At 39.4% G+C, this 23,590-nt stretch overlaps 1 protein-coding gene across 4 annotated transcripts; it reads left to right on the forward strand.

Moving 5' to 3' along the window:
* Positions 1–1,877: 1,877 nt before the first annotated feature.
* On the forward strand, positions 1,878–21,746 carry uros (uroporphyrinogen III synthase). Of its 4 annotated transcripts, XM_055646719.1 has the most exons (11): positions 1,934–2,025; positions 4,451–4,516; positions 6,891–7,010; positions 7,348–7,431; positions 12,285–12,384; positions 13,500–13,577; positions 15,289–15,363; positions 16,379–16,462; positions 16,825–16,910; positions 17,574–17,672; positions 20,383–21,746. In XM_055646719.1, exons 3-11 carry the CDS (start codon positions 6,948–6,950, stop codon positions 20,500–20,502), a joined length of 789 nt encoding a protein of 262 aa, XP_055502694.1. In that variant the 5' UTR covers positions 1,934–2,025; positions 4,451–4,516; positions 6,891–6,947; the 3' UTR covers positions 20,503–21,746. The 4 variants fall into 4 exon arrangements, with proteins under 4 accessions (XP_055502696.1, XP_055502693.1, XP_055502695.1 ...); XM_055646718.1 differs by lacking the exon at positions 4,451–4,516 and having other exon boundaries at positions 1,879–2,025; positions 6,894–7,010; XM_055646720.1 differs by lacking the exon at positions 4,451–4,516 and having other exon boundaries at positions 1,914–2,029; positions 6,894–7,010.
* Positions 21,747–23,590: the final 1,844 nt, after the last annotated feature.

The following is a 23,590-nucleotide window of genomic DNA, read 5'->3' on the forward strand; positions in this document are numbered from 1 at the left end:
TTGGACAGACTAGATGCAGGAAGATTGCTCCCGATGTTGGGGAAGTCCAGGACAAGGGGTCACAGTTTAAGGATAAGGGGGAAATCCTTTAAAACCGAGATGAGAAGAACCTTTTTCACACAGAGAGTGGTGAATCTCTGGAACTCTCTGCCGCAGAGGGTAGTCGAGGCCAGTTCATTGGCTATATTTAAGAGGGAGTTAGATGTGGCCCTTGTGGCTAAGGGGATCAGAGGGTATGGAGAGAAGGCAGGTACGGGATACTGAGTTGGATGATCAGCCATGATCATATTGAATGGCGGTGCAGGCTCGAAGGGATGAATGGCCTACTCCTGCACCTAATTTCTATGTTTCTATTATTTTCCAACGATCAATAGATTTACGATCAGTTCCTGTGGATTGGAGGATAGCTAATGCTATCCCACTTTTCAAGAAAGGAGCGAGAGAGAAAATGGGGAATTACAGACCAGTTAGCCTGACTTTGGTGGTGTGAAAGATGCTGGAGTCAATTATTAAAGATGTAATAATGGGGCATTTGGATAGCAGTAAAAGCATTAGTCCAAGTCAACATGGATTTATGATTTTACAATGCATTTAAGCCTCTCCCATTTTTATGAGATGAATTCCTGGAATATGCAGGAAGTTTATTGTAACCTAGTGCTACTTGCCTGAACAATGGATGATATATCACTTAAATGCAATTGTTTTCAGTTGTGTGGAGAGACCTGTATATTGAAAATGTGTTTTGCCTCTAATATGTCAATTTACCTTAAATGTAGAAGAGCTTATTAAAATCTTCTTACAAAGACAATTAAGTATTTTCTATCTATCCTCTTTTGGACCCAAGGCATAGCAGAGCTGCCAACTCTCACGAAGAGGTAAGGGAGGGAGAGATGGAAGGGTGGGAGAGAGGGAAGGGAAGGAGATCGCGAAGAGAGGGGGAGAGAGAGAGAGAGAGAGAGATCGAGAGAAGAGAGGGAGAAGGGGGGAGAGGGAGAAGGGGAGAAGGGGAGAGGGAGAAGGGGGGAAGAGGGAGAGGGAGAGTGGAACGATAGCACATTATAACGCGCAGCCGTCCCATTCCGACCAAAGATTATAGAGCAGAGCTCCACTAGTATCTTTGATTGCGGCCGCCGCCACCGAACCCCCCGACCCACCATTGCACCCAAAGATGATAGAGCAGAGTTATATAATATTTGATTGCACCCTTCTTCACGGCGGGCTTGTGATGTCTTGTATGTATGTGAGTGTTGTTTGCTATGTCCCTATGTTCGAGGAATATAATGGGTAACAGCCGCCCATTCTCGGACTCGAAAAATCTCCTGGTCACTGGACCTAATGTGTCCGCGGGCCATATTGTGGAGACCAATCCTTTACAAAACAAAACCAAAAACGTACAGAAGTGTTAAAATTGTCTTTATTATTGTGGTGAGTAAAGAACTATTAAAAATAAGTCTAAGAACTTTCTAATGTACCGACTAATGTTTCCCAATGGCCGTTGATGGGAGAACAGAAAATACCATTTTCACGACAGAATATCGACTGAAAATAATAAAAATATTTTCTCACCTTTCTTTTTTATTGGGGAACCTAAAGAATGACAGGTTGGGTCGTTTAGATTTACGATTAGAATACTTGATAGCGGAGCAGTGAGATGTAGATTTAGCTGAGGACGCCATTACAGCCCAATAAATGCTTAACAATATGGCGTCGACGGTCACACACGTCATACTACGCGATTTTCGAGGAGTGGTCTATCTTGTCCCTCTACGATCTTTGCTGTTGAGGCCCGGGGGTCACGACCTTTGACCCTGACGGCCCACGTGCCGTAAGGTTGCTGACGTCAGTGAGGAGCCAATCAGGGGCGGCCCGAGGGCGGAACCATCGAGAAGCGGTGACGACACTGACTGACTGACGGCGGCGGCGGCGGGGACATGGAGTAAACACACTGCCTGCCATTGCTGCCGCCCACTCACATACATACATGTCGGGGGCAGCGGAGAGCGCGTATCCAGAGGGGCAGGATAAGTGAGTGCGTGAGAGATAAACTCAACCAATGTGTGAAGCAAAGATAAGGAACCTGCAGATGGATGGTGGTTTACACCCACCGCTCTATGATCTGTGGTTTACACGAAGAGCTGGAGTAACTCAGCGGGACAGGCATCCTCTGTGGAGGGAAGGAATGGGCGATGTTTCGGGTCGAGACCCTACTTCAGTCTAAAGAAACTTCTCGACCCGAAACATCACCCACCCATTCCCCTTCTTTCCAGAGATGCTGCCCGGGGGTCCCGCTGAGTTACTTTGTGCCTGTCAATGAGTGTCTAACTTGATGCTGTGATACAGAAACACAACAGGGCACATTCGATGAGTGACTGTGCTAATTAGAGTGACGGGACGAGTGAGGAATAAACATAATATGAGAGAAATAATTAGGGGATCGGATCAATGAGTGATTGAGGTATTTTGTGATAAAGATATAGTGATAGACATATATAGGACAGATCCCCACCACGGGCAGTGACCTCCCCACTGTTGAAAGGATCCTCAAAAGGGCAACCAACCAGCGTCATCAGACCCATACCACCCTGGCCATACCAAAGATCCTATAGCGGAGGATCTTTGGGCCATACACTCATTTCACCCCTGCCATCGGGATGAAGATATAGGAACCTGAAAACTGTAATGTCCAGGTTCAGGAACAGCTTCTTCCCTGCAGCCATCAGGCTTTTAAACTTTGAACCTCAAAATAAGCTCTGAATTACATAAACATGGAAGCATTGCTTTTGTCATTTTGCACTATTATTGTTTGTATATGTAAATATATACTGAACTTTATTTTCGTTTATTATGTTGTTTACAGAGCACCATATTTACATATTATGTTGTGCTGCTGCGAGTAAGAATTTCATTGTTCTGTTTTGAACATATTCACTCTCTTGACCTTTGATACATGTAAAGCAATCAAGAATGAATGACAAATATGATGGAAATAGTGAAGAGCTCCTCCATGTAGAGCAAAAATAATAACGTGAGGGACATTTGCAAAATGATAGCAGCTGTAATGGGTACACTCAAATAACAAATGTCAAAGAACAAATTGTAAGTTAAATTTACACTCGGTGACATATACAGATATTTTGTCATCTGGCAGAATGCCAGTTGAAATGTGCAGTGTGTATAGTATGGCTGGCCAGTATTGCTGAAGCTGCTCTAATGAAAGTGTAGAAATAAGGAACTGCAGAAATTGGTCAGGGGAAAAAAAGACACAAAGTGCTGGAGGAATTCCACAGGTCAGGCAGCATCTCTGGAGAACATGGCTAGGTGAAATTTCAGGGCAGGTTGCTTCTTCAGACTGATTATAGTGGGGGTGGATAAACTTTTAAAAGAGGTGTAGGAAAAAGCCTGGCCAGCAATACGTGAATACAGGGGAGGAGAGGTTTGTGGGGGGGGGGGGTGCGGGGGTTAGGCAAATCTTTGGATAAAGGCCAGAAATGAAAAGACAGGTGTGAAATAAAAGGATGAGAGTTGCCAATTCGAAGCTAAAGGAACATATGTAGGGGGGGCGGGGAATAGGTGCTAGTCCAGGTAGGGCAAAGGTGAGAAGTGAAGAGGGGAGGAGTAAAGAAGGGGGGGTTATTGTGGAACAGATAGTTAAAACTGGAGAATTAATTGTTCACACCAAGGGAGGCTATCAAAGTAGAATATGAGGTACTATTTCTCCAGTTTGCATGTGCCTCCACTATGCAATGGAGGAGGCCCAGGGCAGAAAGGTTGGTGTGGGAATTGAAACAGGATTTAAAATGGATAGCAATCGGGAGATCCAGTAGGCCTTGGCGAACCGAGCACAAGTGTTTGGCAAAATGGTTGGTGAGTCTTCGCTTGGTCTTGCTAATGTAGAGGAGGACACAATAGAACATCGGATGCAATAGATCAGGTTAGAGTAGGTACAGGTGAAATGTGAGGACCAGGGGAACTCTATCCTTGATCCATCTGGGGGGAGGTAAGATGCGAGAAGACCTACAGTACACAGGAGACCCAATTGAGGGATTTACCTATGACAGCAGGGGGGGATGATGTTTACTAAAGAAAGAGGACATTACAGATGTCCCAGAATGGAAAGCTTCATGTTGAAAGCAAATGTGGCAGAGACAGAGAATTTATGGAGGGAATAGTGTCTTTGCAAGAAGCAGGGTGGGAATCAGTGGGTTTGTAGTAGATGTAAGTCAATAGTCTGTCCCCTGTAATGACATCAGACTGTCAGTCCTTGTTCTAAATGTACACTGGCACCACCCCCAACTCTTTATCCACCACGTTGCTGACAGCATCGGGGCTGCCGCTTGCACCCACGTTGGAACATGTTGATTTTGCTAACTTTACCATCAACTTCCACCCTGTCCTCAAATTCACTTTGATTATCTCTGACACTCACTTTCTTGATCTTTTTTGTCCCCAGCAGGGATATACTATCAACTATCAACTGACATCTACTCTCACAGTTATATGGACTACACCTCCAGAAAAGGGGTGTGTGTGGGGGGGTGAGGAGGAATAGGAAGGATCTGGGGGGGTCCTTGTTCATCAGTCAATGAAAGTAAGGTACAGCAGGCAGTGAAGAAAGCGAATGGCATGTTGGGCTTTATATAGGAGCAAAGAGGTCCTTCTGCAGTTGTATAGGGCCCTAGTGAGACCACACCTGGAATATTGTGTGCAGTTTTGGTCCCCTAATTTGAAGGACATTCTTGCTATTGTGGGAGTGCAGCGTAGGTTTACAAGGTTAATTCCTGGAATGGGGGACTGTCATATGAGAGAATGGAGCGGCTAGGCGTGTATACTCTGGAGTTTAAAGGATGAGAGGGAATCTTATTGTAACATATAAGATTATTAAGGGGGAAATGGAGGAGGACTGGCCAATTTCTGTGCCTTCCACCACAGTGATGAATGTTGTGGTGGATGTTTGTGTTAAATTTTTATTGTGTTTGTGTGTTCTTTATCATTGTACCGCTGTTGACAAATTCATTTCACTTGCACTTTATGTGCAATGTGACGAATAAAACTGATTGATTGATTGATTTTTTAAGGGTTTGGACATGTTAGAGGCAGGAAACATGTTCCCGATGTTGGGGGAGTCCAGAACCAGGGGCCATAGTTTAAGAACAAGGGGTAAGCCATTTAGAACGGAGACGAGGAAACACTTTTTCTCACAGAGAGTTGTGAGTCTGTGGAATTCTCTGCCTCAGAAGGCGGTGGAGGCCGGTTCTCTGGATACTTTCAAGAGAGAGCGAGATAGGACTTAAAGATAGCGGAGTCAGGGGATATGGGAAGAAGGCAGGAGCGGGGTATTGATTGGGGATGATCAGCCATGATCACATTGAATGGCGGTGCTGGCTCGAACGGCCTACTCCTGCACCTATTGTCTATTGAAGAGTGTGGCCTCCTGTACATCGGTGATTCCAAGTCTAGACTCGGCGACCATTTCGCCGAAGGCGTGCTCGGTCCGCCAAAGACTACTGGATCTCTAAGAATTTTAACTCCTCCTCCCATTCGCAGACTGACCTTTCTGACCTGGGTGTCCTCCATTGCCAGAGTGAGGACATGCAAACTGAGGGAACCACATCTCTTATTCTGCTTGGGTAGCTTACAACCTAATGGTATGAACATTGAATTCTCCAATTTTAGGTAACTACCAAACCACACCCCAACCTCTTACCCCCTGCACCCCTCACCCCTGTGCCACACCTGGACTTGCATGTATTTCTCCACTCCTCCTCACCTTCCATCGATATTCCTTCCTCTAGCATCACAATTTGCAACTCTTTAATCCTTGTCTCATACATTCTGTCTTTTCATTTATGGCCTTTGTCCAACCATCTGGTCGTCAAAAATCCCCCTCAGCTGCGTTCACTTTTTAATTGTTAGGTCCTGCCCCTCCTCTCTCCCAGCTTTCTCCTTCATGCCCTACCACAATCAGTATGAAGATGAGACCCAATCCGCAATGTCACCTATCCATGTTCTCCAGAGATGCTGCATTATCCACCGAGTTACTCCAGCACTGTGTCACTTTTCCATGTTTTTCCTCAACCAAATGACTAATTAGGGATTGTTCAGGCCCTGCAGCTGTATTTGGTAGGAGAGGGGTGCTTTAACTTGATGACATGTGAAATCTTACCATATTTGGCTAACTCTAAGAGCTCAATGATGCTAGCACAGTTTTGGCCACATGCCACTGACATTTGTTATGTTTACTGGCCAGGTTGGATGTGCTGGGAAGATGGAATGCTGAGTTGGTTCAGAATCCATTGTATTTCTGGGAACATTAAAACATGGCATGCGTTGTGGCTATCAGAAACAGATGGAAATTCTATGCTAAAGAGCATACATTCTAGATATGTGATAAATAAAGTGATGGATAATGTAAGGAGGAACATGGAAAGTGAACGTTATGTAAAATACTGAGAGAGGATCTAAGTTTCAGCCAGGTGCATTTACAAAGAAAAGAAAATGCACAAAAAGAAACGTGTATTTTTTTGTTATAGGGTGAAACAAGACAAATTATTGAGCAAAGTGTTTGAAAACAAAGTGAAAAGCCCCAAATAATTTCATTTTAATATAAAAATAAACTGGATGCTCAGTGAATAAATGAACTGTGAACTGCAATACAGAAGGAGCCACAGGGGCTGAAGCACTGCTCATCTCAACAGTTAAGGTTTATCTAAAAAGACATTTGTTCAAATTGGTGATTTCCTGACTGCAGGGTCATCATGATGGTTTAAGTTTGAGTGTAGATATCTACTTTCTAATAAAGGGTGTTGCTACAAAGAGGTCATCAATGATTATTTGACACAATGCTATCTTGAAATTAAATCTGTAAGTTACAGTTCATGGTCTTGTGCTCCAAGCTATTTCAGTTATTTGCCATTCGACTTCTTGACAATGTGGATGAAGTATGAGAAATGAAAGTCCTTTTGCTTAAAGATCCTAAGGAAGGAGAACTGGGACTAGATCCATATGTTCATGTAAGTCCCCTGAAATATTTTAACTTTTGTAAAATTTCATATCATTTTGCTGTTGTTGTATTTGTATAGTGTAGTAAGTAACCAAAACTGAAAAACTAAACCTAAGGAACTGTAGATGCTGGCTTACAAAAAAAAAAAAAAAGTTCTGGAGTAACTCCACTCCAAAATCATGAAAGTATTTTCTTAGAAATGTTATTCAATGCAACACAGATGTTATGCCTGAGATTTTAGTTGAAGATTTTATTTGAATATGCTAGATCTAAATGATGCTTTACAATTGCATATGGAAAGAAATTAACTTCTGTAATGTTTTATAATTTGGACTATTTGTTTTCAGGAATTTGCTTCACATGGCCTTCAAGCAACTTTAATTCCTGTTTTATCCTTTGAGTTTATATCACTTCAAGACTTATCAAAAAAGGTAACGGGTAGTGAAATATTGAACACTTAGACAATTAATGCTGTACCTTATGTTAGATAGTGAGATGATAGTCTATGTTAGTGAAGACATCTGAATTATGTTACAGAAAATATGAAGATTTATGCACCATGATACTGGCGATTCAGAACTCTTGAAGTTTGCAAATCTTTAAAATAAATTTTAGTTGGCAATGGAATGCAGTCTTTAGGAAATGGATGCATTATGAAATGTGCAGGAAAAACAGCAAATTAAGTTAAAATTGAGCAAAAATTATGAACTGAAATATAGTTTAAAAAAAAAATAAATGCACATAATCACTATGACAATATTATAATAAAGAGCCCAAATAGGAATAAAACATGAGACAATTGAACGGTGTTATAATATTACCGATGGCATTACATTTTCGTTTATTATGCTATAGTACTCCTAAAGATCATCAGTTCATCATTGGGTTTGGCTGAACCACAAATATTATCACCCTGCTCTCATCTGGAAAAACTGTTCCATCAAACTGCTCCATGATCACCCTGATCTGCAGGGATAACACCCAGCTTCTTCGTAACCAATCTCCTCCGTCTCCTTCACATTGAACACACATGACAAGTGCAAGGAGGTCATTTAACAACTAGATTATTCAGTTTTCTGTTCCGATCACTTTTCTTCCTTCTCCTTAAAACCACCAGACCAAACTTTAAATATTTTGTCGGTTCTCTGAATAAATCATCTAGTCCATGAGACCTTGTTCCTTATCGATACTGTTCCCCTATCAAGCCGCTAATTGTACGACTTCTCTTCCTGGATTCAACAGTTTGTTGACATTGTTAATGCCTCGGTTACTGCCATTCCCTTCTTTCAATCCAGAGTCATGCGTTCCCTCAAAAAAAAGTATATCACTGATTCACCATTTCAAACTACCATCCCCAAATTGGTCTTTACATTCCAAATCTATGCCGTTGGTGTCTGGAGCTTCTTGTTTGAATTTTCATAATCCAGTTTTATGTTTACCATGGAACGGCACTGAGGTGAAGCTGATCACAATCATTAAATATATCCTGTATGCTCATGATATTGATAATCCAAAACTCCTGACATTCTCAATCAGTTGACCACATCATCCTATTCCAACATTCCTCCATTATTTTCCAAATGAGTATAATAGCATTTGCTTACTTCTATTCTTATCTAATCAGTAGTAACAGCTTTTGTTCCCCACAAACTCACATAATTACTTCATGTAATCTTAGATCCATTCTTTTTCCAAATATAAGCATCGTCCATCGACAACATTATCAGAAAATATGACAGCACTTTCAACATTTACACTAATGGCCTCAGCATTTTCTCATCATTGTTTTTTTGAACCCTCCAATATTTCTCAATGGATGAACAGTAGAACTGGGAAATCTGTAGCCATTGTCTGCAGTTCTAGTCACAGTCTTTATCCCCTCATGCTGAATCTAAGCCTCTTTATGGAAACCATACAGCATGGAAACAGGCCCTTTAGCACAACTTGCTCGCACCAACTGAAGTGCCTTCATCTACACTCGTCCTACCTTCCCATGTATGGCCCAACATTTCATAGATTCATGCTTAACATTGCGCATGTTCATAGCTAGGCTATAACCTAGATCATCTCTGCACCTTGTATTTAACTTTAATTCAACTCTCAATCAACTTAATGTTATTAAAAACTCTGCTGATTATGCCATAACTTCTTTCAAATATGTTTACCCATTATTTTTGTGATTGGTGGCCTACATTGCCAACTAGTTAAGCGAGCCACAGATTTAAAAACAACTGTGACTTGTATTTTTTCCTCCTGTGTAATGTTCTTCACTACCATAACCCTCCAAACACTCTGTGCTCCCTCCACTTCTCACCACCAGAGCATAAATAATGCATTACTGCCAGCTGTGTAAACTTTAAGCTCTGGTGCTTCCTCTGTAACCCATCTCAACTTTCTACCTTCTTTCCCTCCGTGAGGATGCACAATAAAAGCACCTCTCTTTGGCCAAATTTTTGTTTATTTATCTACAAATATCTCCTTCAACAATTCAACTATTTTGTTTGTCTACTCATTGAAGCATCTTCGAACAATTAGATGCAAAATATAAATGAAAAGTACTTGTTTATGTGAATAATGTAACTAATGAAACCGGCGTGGTTTTTTAAAGTTTACTGCGTGTGTAATATTTGTACAATTACTTATTTATGTCAATAAAACAAATTGTGAAAAATGTTGAAGATGAAACTTAAAATATAAATATTAGAACAGATCTTGTTTACTTGAATTTCTCTCCCGGAATCAGTGACTGAAGTGTGCTCATATCTGCACTTACCTGGGTCTGATGTGGAGAATCTATTTTGCTAGCTCACTGCCACCTAAAGTCCATTTATCATAGTCATACGGCACAGAAACAGGCCCTTTGTCCATGCCGACCAAGATGCCATCTAAGCTCGTCCTATTTGCCCTTATTTGACCCTAAATGTTTTCTATCCATTTGTATGTTATGAAAGCTGATTATTTTATTAGTTAGCATAATACAAAGGTGCTGTTCCTGGTGGTTGGCAGCTTGGGAAATTGTGCTCTTTCAACTGTGAAAATTATCACTAGGATTTTAATTGCCTTTTATTCAGATACTTTCACAAATTATTAAAATTGAAGGTATAGTTTTCAAACATGAAAATTAAAAGTACAAGAACAAATAATTATGAACACCAAATCAAAGCTAAATAATTGTAGAAGCTTTTCCCCAGATAAGCTATACACGTTGAGTTTAGCCATGCGTAATGGTGCAAGCAACACTTATCTTAATAATTTTGACTACGACTATTTGGTTTCGGACTCGGAGACGACGCAAACAAGGTATTAATCAATGCAAGTTTTATGGTGGACAAAGGATTTATAATTAACAACATACTTAGCAATGCTTGGTGGGACCCCCAATGAGTAGCAGCCAGCTCTGTCCGCAGCACAGCTCGCAGTTTTCTCTTGGCCCGGTGGTCATGACCCATTCTGAGGGCGAAGTCCTATAAGCTCATGTGCAACAGGCATGTTTATACCCAAAAGCCCGAGTTTCAACCTGAATTTAAGAATAACAGTTGAAAGTATCCTTTCAAACTAGAGATCACAAACAAGAGATCTCTGAAAACAAGAGCTATTTGTCGCAACAGACATCGAGCTAGTCTTGGATGTCTCTGGGAAGACAACGGTTTGCCTTAGTGATCCTGCAGGTGGTCTCATGGCAAGGTCCTTATAAGTTAGCCTAAGCATTCTTCCAAAACATTGAAGAAGGGTCTTGACCCGAAATGTCGCCTATTTCCTTCGCTCCATAGATGCTGCCTCACCCGCTGAGTTTCTGCAGCATTTTTGTCTACCTTCCAAAACATTCAATCGTTTTTCTAAGCGAACTGCTTGCTTGAATATGGTGCTGTTTATTTAGCAGAGAAGCAGGCATATGGCTTTGGCGACAACTCCAGTTTAATTGACACACTACGTTTAACCCTTTCCGAATAAGGAATCATTACTCAACATGTTACAACCAAATCATCTCCTTACACCAAGATTTATGAAAGTTCAGGATTTTACAAATGGATTTCGAAGCATGTGACTTCAGTTTCTTGCTCAATGATGGCAGTTCCAATTGAAACAGCCAGCAAGAGTCAGCCTGATCCAGCCTTTGTTTAAAATATTATTACATACAAGTAGGAATATCATTTAGATGTCATTTTTTGTTATTACACAGTTAATTTTTACAACTACAACTTTATGCAGGTTTAATGTAGGTTGAGGTTTGCAAATATAGATTAGCAGTTTTGTCACATCTGTAATGGTATATAACATTACATTATCACAATATGTTTAATTTTATATCCACAAAGCCCTATACCCACTTTTTTGTGAGACATTAAATCCAAATATGTTTTGTAGTCCGAACAGTTGTGTGCTGAATTTAATTGTCGCAAACTGCTGGGAGTATTGAGTACATTGGGAGTACATTTGTACATTGCTGTAGGAAAATAATGCACTTGTTATGATGCATTTAGCAAATTAATTCATTAATTTCTGATCAATGTCATTCTGAAATATTAGTGTAAACAATTCTTCATTGACCATGTTATTATCAGTTACTTTAATAATGCTCATCTTATTACAGTTGTATATTAGTCATACGTGGATAATTGGGAATCCTTATAGGATTGAAGGGTCAGAAAAAGGGTCCCGTCCCGAAACGTCAACTGTCCATGTTCCCCACAGATGCCACCTATCTAGCTGAGTTACTCCAGCCATTTATGTCCTTTTTTTCCCATATGGGTTACTTTGTTTCAGATTAGCAAGTAAGAGATGATTATTAACTAGTTCATTGGACATAACAAATCATTTGGGACAAGAAACATTTGTGAATTTACACAATAAAATGAAAAGTAAGCATTCTTTGAACATTGAATGATTTCTGCTCTTAACTACTGAAATGTGATAAATACTTAAGAAATGTACAGGTGACTTTTGTTTTTATTATCTAAGTATAGACAATGTGTTTTCCTAATAGACTAGTGCATGTCTATGGTTGGTTAGACAATTGCTATGCAGAGTGATTATATCCAAAAGAGATTTTAGCTTTTGAATACAATTATAATATGAAGTTGAGATTCAGTGCTGAAATTAATGGTGATTAAGTATAATGTTCATTTTTAAAAGAAAGTGATTGTGAAAAGTTTGAATACATGGTCAGGTAACTGTGATATTCACATGAACTTTATAGTCATTTTGTAATAGGCATTTAAATTGTACTTTCTGCATTGTAAGGGATTACTTCTGCAATAATAGTTTAGTTCTATTCTGTACATAGCTTGCACACCCTGAAGCTTATGGTGGCCTGATATTTACCAGTCCCAGAGCTGTAGATGCTGTGAAGTTATGTCTGTGTGAGAAGGGGGGTATTAGAGAAGGTAAGTGAATTATTAACCTCTAATAATATTCATATTTGTAATTGGGAGGTGTTATCTCTCACCTATTAATGACTTAAATAAAATAAAAAAAAACACAAAGTGCTGGAGGAACTCAGTGGGTCAGGCCGTGGTGGGACTCGGCCTTGAATAAGCTGGTGGACTTGCTGAGACAGCGTGAAGTGTGGATGGAGTCACTGGAAGGAAGGTTGGTTTGTGTAATGATCTGGGCTACATCCACAACTCTCTGCAATTTCTTGAAGTCTTGGATAGAACTGTTCCTGAACCACTGTGATGCATTCTGATAAAAAAAAATGTCCATGGCTCATCTGTAAAAGTTGGTAAGAGTTGTTGGAAATGTGCCAAAGTTCCTAAGTCTTTTAAGGAAGTAGACGAGTTGTTCTGCTTTTTCAGCCATTGCTTCGATATGGGTGGTCCAGGACAAGTTGCTCATGATATTTACTTCAAAGTAGTTGAAGCTTTCAACCATCTCTTCTTCAGCACCGCCAGTGTATGTGTAACACTTGGCTTCCCAAAGTCCATCGCAATCTCTTTTGTCTTGCTGATATTGAGGGAAAGGTTGTTGGCTCAGCACCAAGTTACAAGGTTCTCAATCTCCTTTCTGTACTCTCTCATTATTATTTGATATCCTTCTGTGTTGTGAGGAGAATAACCCCAGCTTTTCCAATCTCTCGACATAACTAGTATTTATCCAATCAATCAGTCTTGTAAATCAGTCTGAAGAACGGTCCCAATCCAAAACATCATCTTGTGTATTTCCTTCCACAGATGCTGCCTGACCTGCTGATTCTTCCAGCATTTGTTTTTTTGTATATTTCGTCCACTTGCTTTTTAATGCCTTATCATTAAATAATTGTTTACTGATCTATAAATATTATAGGCTAGCAATGTTTTCTTTAAATGCAAACTCTGAAAAAAATTACATTTGGTAATATTGTTGATTGTGATTGGTAATTATTGGCATTGAATTATTTTGTCACATATTGGGATACAGTGAAAAGCTTAAGAAGAAGCAATTGGTAATATATCATCAGGAAATCTATAATCATGAACTAAATTTCTTCAATGATATGTAAAATTTCCTATGTTTTTAACAGCGTGGTATAATCATTCTTTAAGAAAACAATGGAATGAAAAACCTATCTATGTTGTGGGAAAATCTACAGCAAATTTGGGTAAGAATAGTTAGTTTCATGTATATTACAGATATGTAAAGTAATACTTGGAGGGGAAATAAATAGTAAATTAAATATGTTTGAAAGATTATCCAGTAAAAAATAATTTTGGAATAGATTTAGAATACGATACTAATTTAGAACTATTGTAGCCTTTTGACATTTCCCATTTTCACAAGATGAGAATCAGATGCCTGGGAGTGAGGAATAGAAACAAAATAGGATTAAAAGCAGTAATGGGATACCTGCTAGCGAATAGGAAAATATAAAATTCATTGTGTCAGGCAAGGACCAAAACCTGATATGAAGATGCTGTAGTCTGGAGCATTAAATAAACTGCTAAAGGAACTCAGCGGGCCAGGCAGCATCTATGGAGTGAAATGGACAGTCAAAGCTTTGGAGTGAGACTCTTCATCTGGACTGAGAGAGTAGAAGGGAAGTAGCTAGCATAAAGAGGGATGGGCCAAGAGTTGGCAAGCGATAGATGGATCAGGCAAGTCGAGGTCATTTGGCAAATAGAGTCAAGTGGGTGAGGGAAGGGCAGAGATGGCAGTAGAGGCTGGTCAAAGATGTGGAGATGATAAAGAGCTGAAGATTATAAAATTTGATTTAAAAATGAGTGGAACCAAATAAGGGAGGGGTAGTGGGCTGATGGGAACAATAGGTTTGTGGGGATAAGGACACAGGGAGGAGTGTGCGAGTGCTGGTCAGGTACAGCAGATGGGGGAGGTGAAAGAAAATAGGAAATAAGGGAGGGATGGGGGGGGGGGTAAGGACTGGAAAGGGGTGTGGTTGTGTGGTCCTGAGCAGATATTTTACAATATCTCTTAACAATGCCTCCTATCCACATCATTCTATTACTCTTGAATATTCTCTAATAGAAGTGTGTGTGTATAAATTGGCAAAAGTATTAGATAGGATTTAAGTTATGTCTCTGTAGAAGCTGTCATTTCAAGCATGTCATGCTTGTGAACCTATGTGGAAACATTTTAACAATGGTTTTGCCTAGAACATTTGAATCTGGAAATCTAATACTGCACTTATATTCACAACCAAAAAAGTCACCATGTTATAGAACATTTGTGTCAGACTGTGTCTAAATGGGCAAACTGTTTATGAGGAAAACCTATCAGCTTAGGGTGGTATCCATTGTAGTTTATAAGAATGAGAAATTGTTTATTTTAAACATGAGGTCGGTCCTAAGACATTTTCACAGAATAAATGTAGAGAAGATATTTCCTTGAGTGAAGGAATCTAGAACTAGGAGATTTTGTTTAAATATAAGGGGTTGCCAATTTAAGACTGACATGAGGTGACATTTATTTTCTCTAAGGGTCTACTCCTTGGAACTCTGCCGCAGGTGACAGTGAAAACAAAGCTTTTAATGTTTTTATGTCAGAATTATATAAATTCTTGATGAATAAGGGGATAAAAGATTACCAAGAATTGATGGAAAAATGGAGTTAGGATTGAATATCAGATCAACCAAGATGTCATTGAATGGTGGAGCAGACATGAGAGGCCATAATTCATGTGTTCATATTGAAAAAACAAAGTGGAGGACAAAGCTGTTCTTATGATAATGTGTGAACCGAATACTAATTCAGATTATTTAGAACAATTGTCATCTTTCCCTCAGTTTACTGTCAGATTGATTGATGTGTATTTCTAGTTCAGCAATCAGTAAAACATCTTTTTTCTTTGATATAAGTAAAGGAAATTGGCCTTGCACCACTAGGAGAAGAATCTGGAAATGCTGAAAAATTAGCTGCCTACATCTGTATAAGTAAGTGAATAAACATTTAGAATTTTTTTTTTTTTTTTTTAAACAATTTCATATGTAGTTCACACATTTTATTGCTGTGGTCATTTATGCATATGAACAACTTTCACTCATAATATCATACTGATTTTTACACAAAAAAATGTTTTTATTTAAGATGGAAAAGTAACTAAACTGGATCATTTAGAATCATGGAGTCATACAGCGTGGAAGCATGGCCTTCGGCCCAACCTACCCACTCTAACCAACATGCCTCATCTACACTAGTCCCATCTGTCTGTATTTGGTCCACATCCTTGTAAACCTATCCTATCCATGTACCTGTCCACGTGTATTTTAACATTGTGATATCCTCGTCTCAACTCTTTTTATGAGAGTTTTCGCATATTCTTCAATGTATCAGTTATTATACTGGATTTGTTTTGAGTAGCAAGTGGAAAATGTTAATAATATGTGCGATAGTTGGAGATAATCTTATTAGGTATTCTATCAGCTGTGCTGCATCAATTATTCCCTGTTAGTATTGGTGGAATGCAATGTACAGTTGCTAGATCAAAGTTGGGCACTCCACTGCATATTGTTGTGAGTCATATAAAGCAGCATTGTCTATGTGTGCCCAGGCATGTTAGCACAGGTCTACTTTCAGATAGTTTTATTATTTGCAGTTTCAGGTTTTTGTATAACAATGAACTATTTAAAAATATATTAAGAAAATCACTAGCTCATTGGCAATTTCAAATTTCAAATGATGTGCCATAGTAAATAAAATAGATTATGTGAATGGTGTATATATACTATAGAAATCAATGATAAGATGAGTTATTGGAAAGACCCAAAACTGAATTCACAGATTTGCGATGGGATTTAAGCACCTCTTAATTATTTGTACGACCACGTCCCCTCCCTCACAATTTCATAGATGGAAAATGTCGATTTGCATCTTTTTGTTATTTTGACTAGATTTTATAATGCTGTGTAGAGCCTTTGTTAATTAAAAATCTTGTTCTGCTTTCAACAGACAATTCTTCAATTTCCCTGCCTCTTCTATTTCCATGTGGTACACTTAAAAGAGAGACACTCCCCAGATGTCTACATGAAAAGAGTAGGTATTAATTCTGTGAGAAACAATTAGTGTTAAAAATATATAATGAAAATATAATTGCATTTAGAATTTAAATCTAAACTTATTTCTCAAAAGTGAAAGCCAGAGTTCTCAGAAATGTTTGAAAACCTTCCCTTTTTGGTCTAACATTTTACTAGAATATATGTGGCTTCTACACTTGCCCAAAACCAATCTTAGTTGATGCAATAGTTTTAATCAATCCTCGTAGGAAACAATGTTAATTAAGATCCGCTGCATTTCTATAGAGAGCAATGTACACAAAGTGATGATACAATGCTTAGAGTTTTTGCGCTACAGTATTTACTTTTCTTAAAGTTTGCAAATATTTATACTGGTTTCAGATGTGCCTTTGGACAGTTTCACCATCTATCAAACATCTCCACATCCTTCCTTCCAGCAGGCTTTAAGTGATTATTTTTCAGAGCAGGTATGCAATTCAGATCATTATGCTGTACATTCCTATTTATCCTAAATGAAATAAGACACTGTAAATGAATTATTCAGTGGATTCTGCCAGATAAACCAATCTCTCCGATGGCCACATTATGTGCAACTTCTAAAGGGAAGGGAAGTGTAAAACTGCTGTTAAAGATCTGAAACCGTACTGATTTTAATAGGAAATAATATTGTAGATATAAAGCAAATGGAAAGATAAGTTCCTTGTTTTGAATTATTTCAGATTAGTTTATAGTTTTTAATTATTTATAAGTATTTTGAGCTGATGATAGTTAATGTTTAATTTTAGAATAATTATTTAGTTTTAATTTTATGAATTATTCATGATTTTTATGTCAGTCCTTTAAAGACTAATTAACGGTAGCTTTGCAACAAAAAGCTGAGGGTGGAGTATACCAGTTGTCAAAGCTTTCAGTGGTGTTTCTGCAGTAGGGGTTTCATCATTGCACCAACCAATACATAGATCACACTGTGGGAACCTGGGATACTCTAGGCCAACAAAACTTTCCATGTATGTTCTGAGCATGGCAAAACCAAATGCAGCAGTACTAGTCTAGTGAAATATGATCCCGCTTCTCAAGGTAATTTACAGTTTAAAATTAGGAAATTAAATTGTTTTCCTCTTTTCTGCTAGGGAATCCCAGCAAGTATTACATTTTTCAGTCCTTCTGGTGTCAGATTTTGTTTGAAGACCATTAAAGATTTGGCTGGAGATTCCATTAATCAAATCAAGGTACAGTATTTGTAAATGCCTTTCTTGTTGTGCTTGTCTGATCTTAAAATCCTTTTAATCATCCCATTGAAAGTTTATTTTCGTGGAACAGAAGAGGCCAAGGAAACATCTATTGTAAAATTACGAAAGGCCTAGACAGAGTAAGTAGGAAGGATCTATTTGCTTTAAATCCGTGCCTCCCGATTTGGAGTCCCATGTTAAAGTAATCTATACCTCTCCCACATTTCCAGGCAGACCTGACCACCTTTCTTCCCTTCTTGAAGAAAGGTGGTCAGGACCGCTTGGAAATGTGAGAAAGTTAGAAAGCCTCGTCACATTTAAGAAATACTTAATTACATAATTGAAGTGCTGTGACCAGCAGAGCAATGGAACAAGTTCAAAGTAGATCTTTTTCCAACTGGCACAGAACCATTGGGCCAAATGTCCTCTTGTATATTAATTGTTTTGCTTCTATGAATGACAAAAGATTAAGGAGCTAGTGTGCATAGAATAATGCTGATTGGCAAAGAATCAAAAATAACCCAATTTTTTGTAATTACGTGGGTGTTGTTAGAAACGTCAAAGTGCAGCCAGGGTAAGCAGTGGCGAGTACATGCAATGTTTGCATTCTAAAAGGAAGTGGATACTTTTTTGGAAAGGATCAAATTTCCAGGGTTGCCTGTGAACGTCTGGAGAATGTGGAATGGTTTCAACCTAGATTTCCAAAGAGCATTTGATCTAGTGCCAATCGAACATTATTATGGAAAACAAAATGATTTGGAGGGCAACATGGACATGGATGGAAATTAGGTTGCCAACTGGAAGCGTTCTTGGTCCAGAAGACAGCATATAGGCATGGAGTTTGAAAAAGGGTTCTGACTCAAAATGTCACCTATTCGTTTTCTCCAGAGATATTGCCTGACCCGCTGATTTACTCCAGCATTTTGTGTCCATCTTTGGCATAGATTGTCTGGCTAATAAGAAACAGAGTAGGTTGAAATGGGTAATTTATGTTTCGCAAGATGTAATGTGAATCAGAAGGATCAATGCTTGGTCCTCAAATCTTTATTAATTGTATCATTGACTTGGATAAAGGCACCAAAGATAAGATTGCAAAAGATAAGGACACAAAAGTAGATAGAAAGGTAAGTTGCAAAAATTACATTTAGAAGGTTGCAGAGGGATATATAGATTAACTGAGTGGATGAAGATCTGGCAATTGTGAAATTGTCCATTTTGGCAGGTAAAACTAAGAAGAGTGAGTCATCTAATAGAGATTGCAGATGTCTGAGATATTGAGATATTGTCCCAGTGTCTTATTTACATAGGACTGGAATGCAAGTGCAAAAGGTAATTACGAAGGATGGAAGAATGTTTTAGTCTAATGTTAACGGAATTACGTACAAAGATTAGGAGGTTCAGCTTCAATCATTTGTGTTTTGGGGAGACCACATCTTGAATACTCTGTACATCCTTGCTTCAGGAAAGCTGTAAATGCACTGGAAGTTGGTCAGGGAAAGATTACAAGACAGAGACCTAGTACGAGTCAGTTATTAAAAGGGTGGACCTTATAACTGCTCAGAAGAGGAAGAATTGTCTTGATTAAAATATATAGATCCTTGGATATCTTAACAAAGTTATGAAAAGGATGGCTTTATCTTGTGGGATAGCAGAGAGCAAGCGCTCATTATGGACAATAATAAACTAAACTAAAAATATATATTAAGCAATTGGCTGTTTTAAGTCAAAGATTAGATTTTTTTTTCTCAGTGGGTTGTGAGTTTGAGAAACCTCCTGAGAGAAAAGTTATAAAAATGTTTGATAAGGGGTGAAAAGTTACTGGAGTATATGGAAATATGGAGTTCAGGATACAATCAAAATAATCATGATCTTATTGAGTGGCCTATTCACACTCATAATTTGTATGTTTGTATATTTTCCCAGTACAAAACTATTTAAACATCTATGAGCTCTGTAACAGGTCAAGACTAGACGAGGTTATTCGTGTTTCTAATAGCTAATCCATTCTCATGTGAGCTTTGTGTCTCGAGTACTGTAGCTCTGAAGGTGATGGGTCATTAGTTGAGAATTAGTGAGGGCGATCCGGTTCCAGGGGCTGGGACGGTGCTCCGGTGGCTGGGAAGACTTTCTGGCGGCGGTGTCCAGAGTCCTGGGTTCAGCCGCGGGCCGGCGGCTGCGTGTGCTGGACTGGAGGTGCGGCGGCTTCGAGCACCCCGGGCCGCAGTGTTTGAACCGGCCCGTTCGCGGGGTTTGGTGAGCTGCGGGACTTTTTGGGAGCGCAGAGGGAGCAGAGGGAGAGACTGCAACCCTAAGATTTTGCCTCCACCACAGTGAGGAGGTGTTTGGAGGACTCACTGTGGTGGAAGTTAATTTGTGTTTATTGTTGTTATTATTGTATCATTGTATGTATGACTGCAGGCACGAAATTTCGTTCAGACCGTAAGGTCTGAATGACAATAAAGGAAATTCAATTCAATTCAATACTGTAGCTCTGAAGGTGATGGGTCATTAGTTGAGAATTAGTAAGGGATTACTGAGGGATTAGGCAACTACCCCGGTAAGTCTTTTGGACAACATGCGTAATAAGATGCAAGGCCTGATGCTGTACAGTGCCCTGGCAACATGACTTTCTCTTAAGTATGATAAATTTCATTCATTCATCCATGTCAGTTGAAAAATTGGTTATTTTGTTAAATTGTTTTCTTTTTAGTTTGCAGCAATAGGACCAACAACAGCTGAAGCCATGGCATCAGAGGGATTGACCGTGAACTGTAGTGCTGAAAAACCGACACCACAGGACCTGGTAGCTTGTATAAAAAAAGTGCTCTAGCAATGCACAGAATACAGAGCAACAGATAGTTGATTATCTCTCAAGGATAAATATGTGCCTAATTGTCATCTATCCTCACTTTGATATTTGAGTTGCCTTGTTGTTTCATTGGAACATTACTTTAAATGGGGAATGTTCACAATGTTTGTAAAACTGTGGAAATAAATTTGTGGTGTTGTCTCTTTGCAGAACTCTCTAAATCTTTTACAGTCCTAACAGGAATAAATAAGTGTTAGAACAATATTAATGTGTAAACAGGCACCATTCTTTGATGCTGAAGAGATTCTACATGAATTTCAACCAGCAAGTGCTTTTAGCCAGTCTTTCTTCAGCCTTGTAAAAACCCAGCAGCTCACCATGAACTTTCCTGTGTGTTTCTTGAGGTTGCTACATTTTCACACTAACTGTGCACTAGAGACACATTGCTGTTGGATTTTCTGTTTTTAATAAAATTTTAATTTGGGGAAATGCAATTCTTTTTGCTAACCAGTTTTGTTTAATCTTTCTTTCCTGTTGTATATTCCTCATTGTGACTCTGATTTGACATTGATTTCCATCGCACCATTAATTCTCCACATTTCTTCCTTTATTTCGTTCTCAAATATTAAATTCCACTGGTTAAGAAGATTCACTCTTGGACTCACCATTCACTAAGCTACACACCTGTGACCCACACTTACACAGCTTGGCACGATCGCTGTTGGAAGAATTGATGGGCATGCATTGATATTACCATCCATTATAGAGCAAAGGGAAGAAAAGATAGGTTAAAAACATCTTGCATGCATGAATGGAAATTGTTTGAGGTGGAAATTCATGTGGTCACTGGCACTAAGTGTGCAAATTCAAATATGCTTTTGAAATCCACATGTCTACTTGTTGGTCAATTGTACTTTGACTCTTTTTTTTTAATGCTTTGTGTATGGTTGCATTTGTTTTTTTATTTTGTTCAAAATATTGAGAAATCTCTAATTAACAAAACATATTTTGCAGTAGTATGTTTTACTGCTATATCTGTAAAGAAATTTGGATGACTTTAAGATTTTGAATGAAATTTGTATGCACTATCTTTAAGAACTGAAATCTTACCTTTTGATTTGATAGCCACATCTTTAAAATGTAATTAAAATACTTTTGGTACAAGGTAAATAATTAATATTCAGGATGCTTCTAACATGTAATTGACTACTGTGCATAGCACTGTAAATAATTTCTTCCCATTAAAGCAATGGTCCATTTATCTATATACGACTGGCAATTTTTATTTGAAGTTCCTTGTACTTTCCAAAAGTATTGTCTCAACCTGATATCTTGTCTTACATTGAAATGAGATTCAGAACTAAGATACGCTGTAGTCATTCCATTTTAAGAAATATTTGGGTTGAATCTAAACCCTCAAGAACAGGCAGATTAAAGGTTAACGTGCATTTTTTTTAAAGGGACTAAACCTGCCTTGTTCCTGATTTAACACAGGTGGGGCAGGGGCCATGTGACCAATCAACTCACAGGAGACAGATGGATTATTTAAAACACCAGTGCAGTAGTCTGCCATCATTTTAATAGCTATTTTATATTTACCTTCTTCCAAGCCTCGATAAACACACGTGTAAAGAGGCATGACCATGAATGGCTGAATTTGTAAGATGTGCCTTTATAGCATATCCTGAAAGCGTTATTGACGATCAGTTTTCCACACCCCCATTAATGCACCTAATGAAATGATTCCTTTTAAGGTCATATATTTATGGGATCATTCATCTTATTTTTTTATTATGATGATTTTCCATCCATCAAGTAGCCTGATTAATGTCCAAAATGTTGTCTATCCAGTTCCTCCACAGATGTTGCCTACCCATTGGACTCACGCATTTCACAAAATTCTCACGCTGATCACAAATTTCTCACGCTCAAAAATCTGCAGGTGCTGGAAACACAAAATAAAGCAAAAATTGTTTTAGAGGTGAGTAAAAACCATGAGAGGAATATATAATGTGACTTCATAGTCTTTTTCCCAGGATATGTGATTCAAGAACTAGAGGGCATTTGTTTAAAGCAGGGCTGTGAACTACCGGCCCGTGGGATGATTTGGGGGCGAAAAAAAGTTTAATTTCTCCCCTGCAGATGGTGTTTATAGGTGAGACACGGCAGTGGTCCCAGCACCGGCCCCTGAGGGTCACACCTCCCACCCTCACCTCCGGCGGCTCTGTGTCCGTCGGCCGCTCTGTCCACACCCAATGGAGTTTTAACCCCGGCCAGGAGTGGACCGGATGAGTGGTGGCGTCTGTGCCGCCTCCGGAGCCGCGGGGATGAATCTCGGGCTAAGGCTCCGCTCCAATGCCCGACCTGCAGGTCACTGACCCTCACCTCCCCGGACCCCAGCTGGACACAGAGCACCTGGGCCAGCCCGCGCTCCTGTGTGAGGGGGGGTGCAGGGGGAAGAGACGGGGAGGAAGATGGTAACTGAGTCTAGAGGTGTGGCCGTAGAAGGACTTGTAACATCTGCCGGAGGGAAGTAGTTCGAACATTCCATTACAAGGGTGTGAGGAGTCTTTATGGATGCTGACGGCCTTCCTGAGGCACCGTGTGTGGTAGATGCCCTCCAAGTCTGGTAGCTGTGTCCCAATAATCTTCTGCGCTCTGTGGACGACGCGCTGAAGACCTCTCCTCTCCGCCTCCGTGCAGCTGAGATACCACACAGAGATGCCATACGTTAATGTGCTCTCTGTGGTGCAGCGGTAGAACATTGTCAGCAGCTGTTGGGGCAGACCAGTCTTTTTTAATGTCCTCAGGAAGAACAGTCGTTGCTGTGCCTTCTTGACCAGCGCAGCAGTGTTGGTGGACCATGTGAGGTCCTCTGAAATGTGAGTGCCCAGAAACTTAAAGCTGGACGCTCTCTCCACACTGTCCCCGTAAATGGAGATTGAGGCGAATTCTCCATTATGTGACCTATGTTGGTTGGTCTGGAATTTTTTTTTCACTTTGAAGAAAGGTTTGTTAACTGGGATTGTATTCTCTGCAGCAATGGAGGTGTAGAAAAAACTTAGTGGAGGTGAATAATATCATGAGAATAGGACATGTTTTGCTTAAC

The sequence above is a fragment of the Leucoraja erinacea genome, chromosome 15 (genome assembly GCF_028641065.1).
Source record: "Leucoraja erinacea ecotype New England chromosome 15, Leri_hhj_1, whole genome shotgun sequence".
In the NCBI taxonomy this organism is placed as follows: Eukaryota; Metazoa; Chordata; class Chondrichthyes; order Rajiformes; family Rajidae; genus Leucoraja; species Leucoraja erinaceus.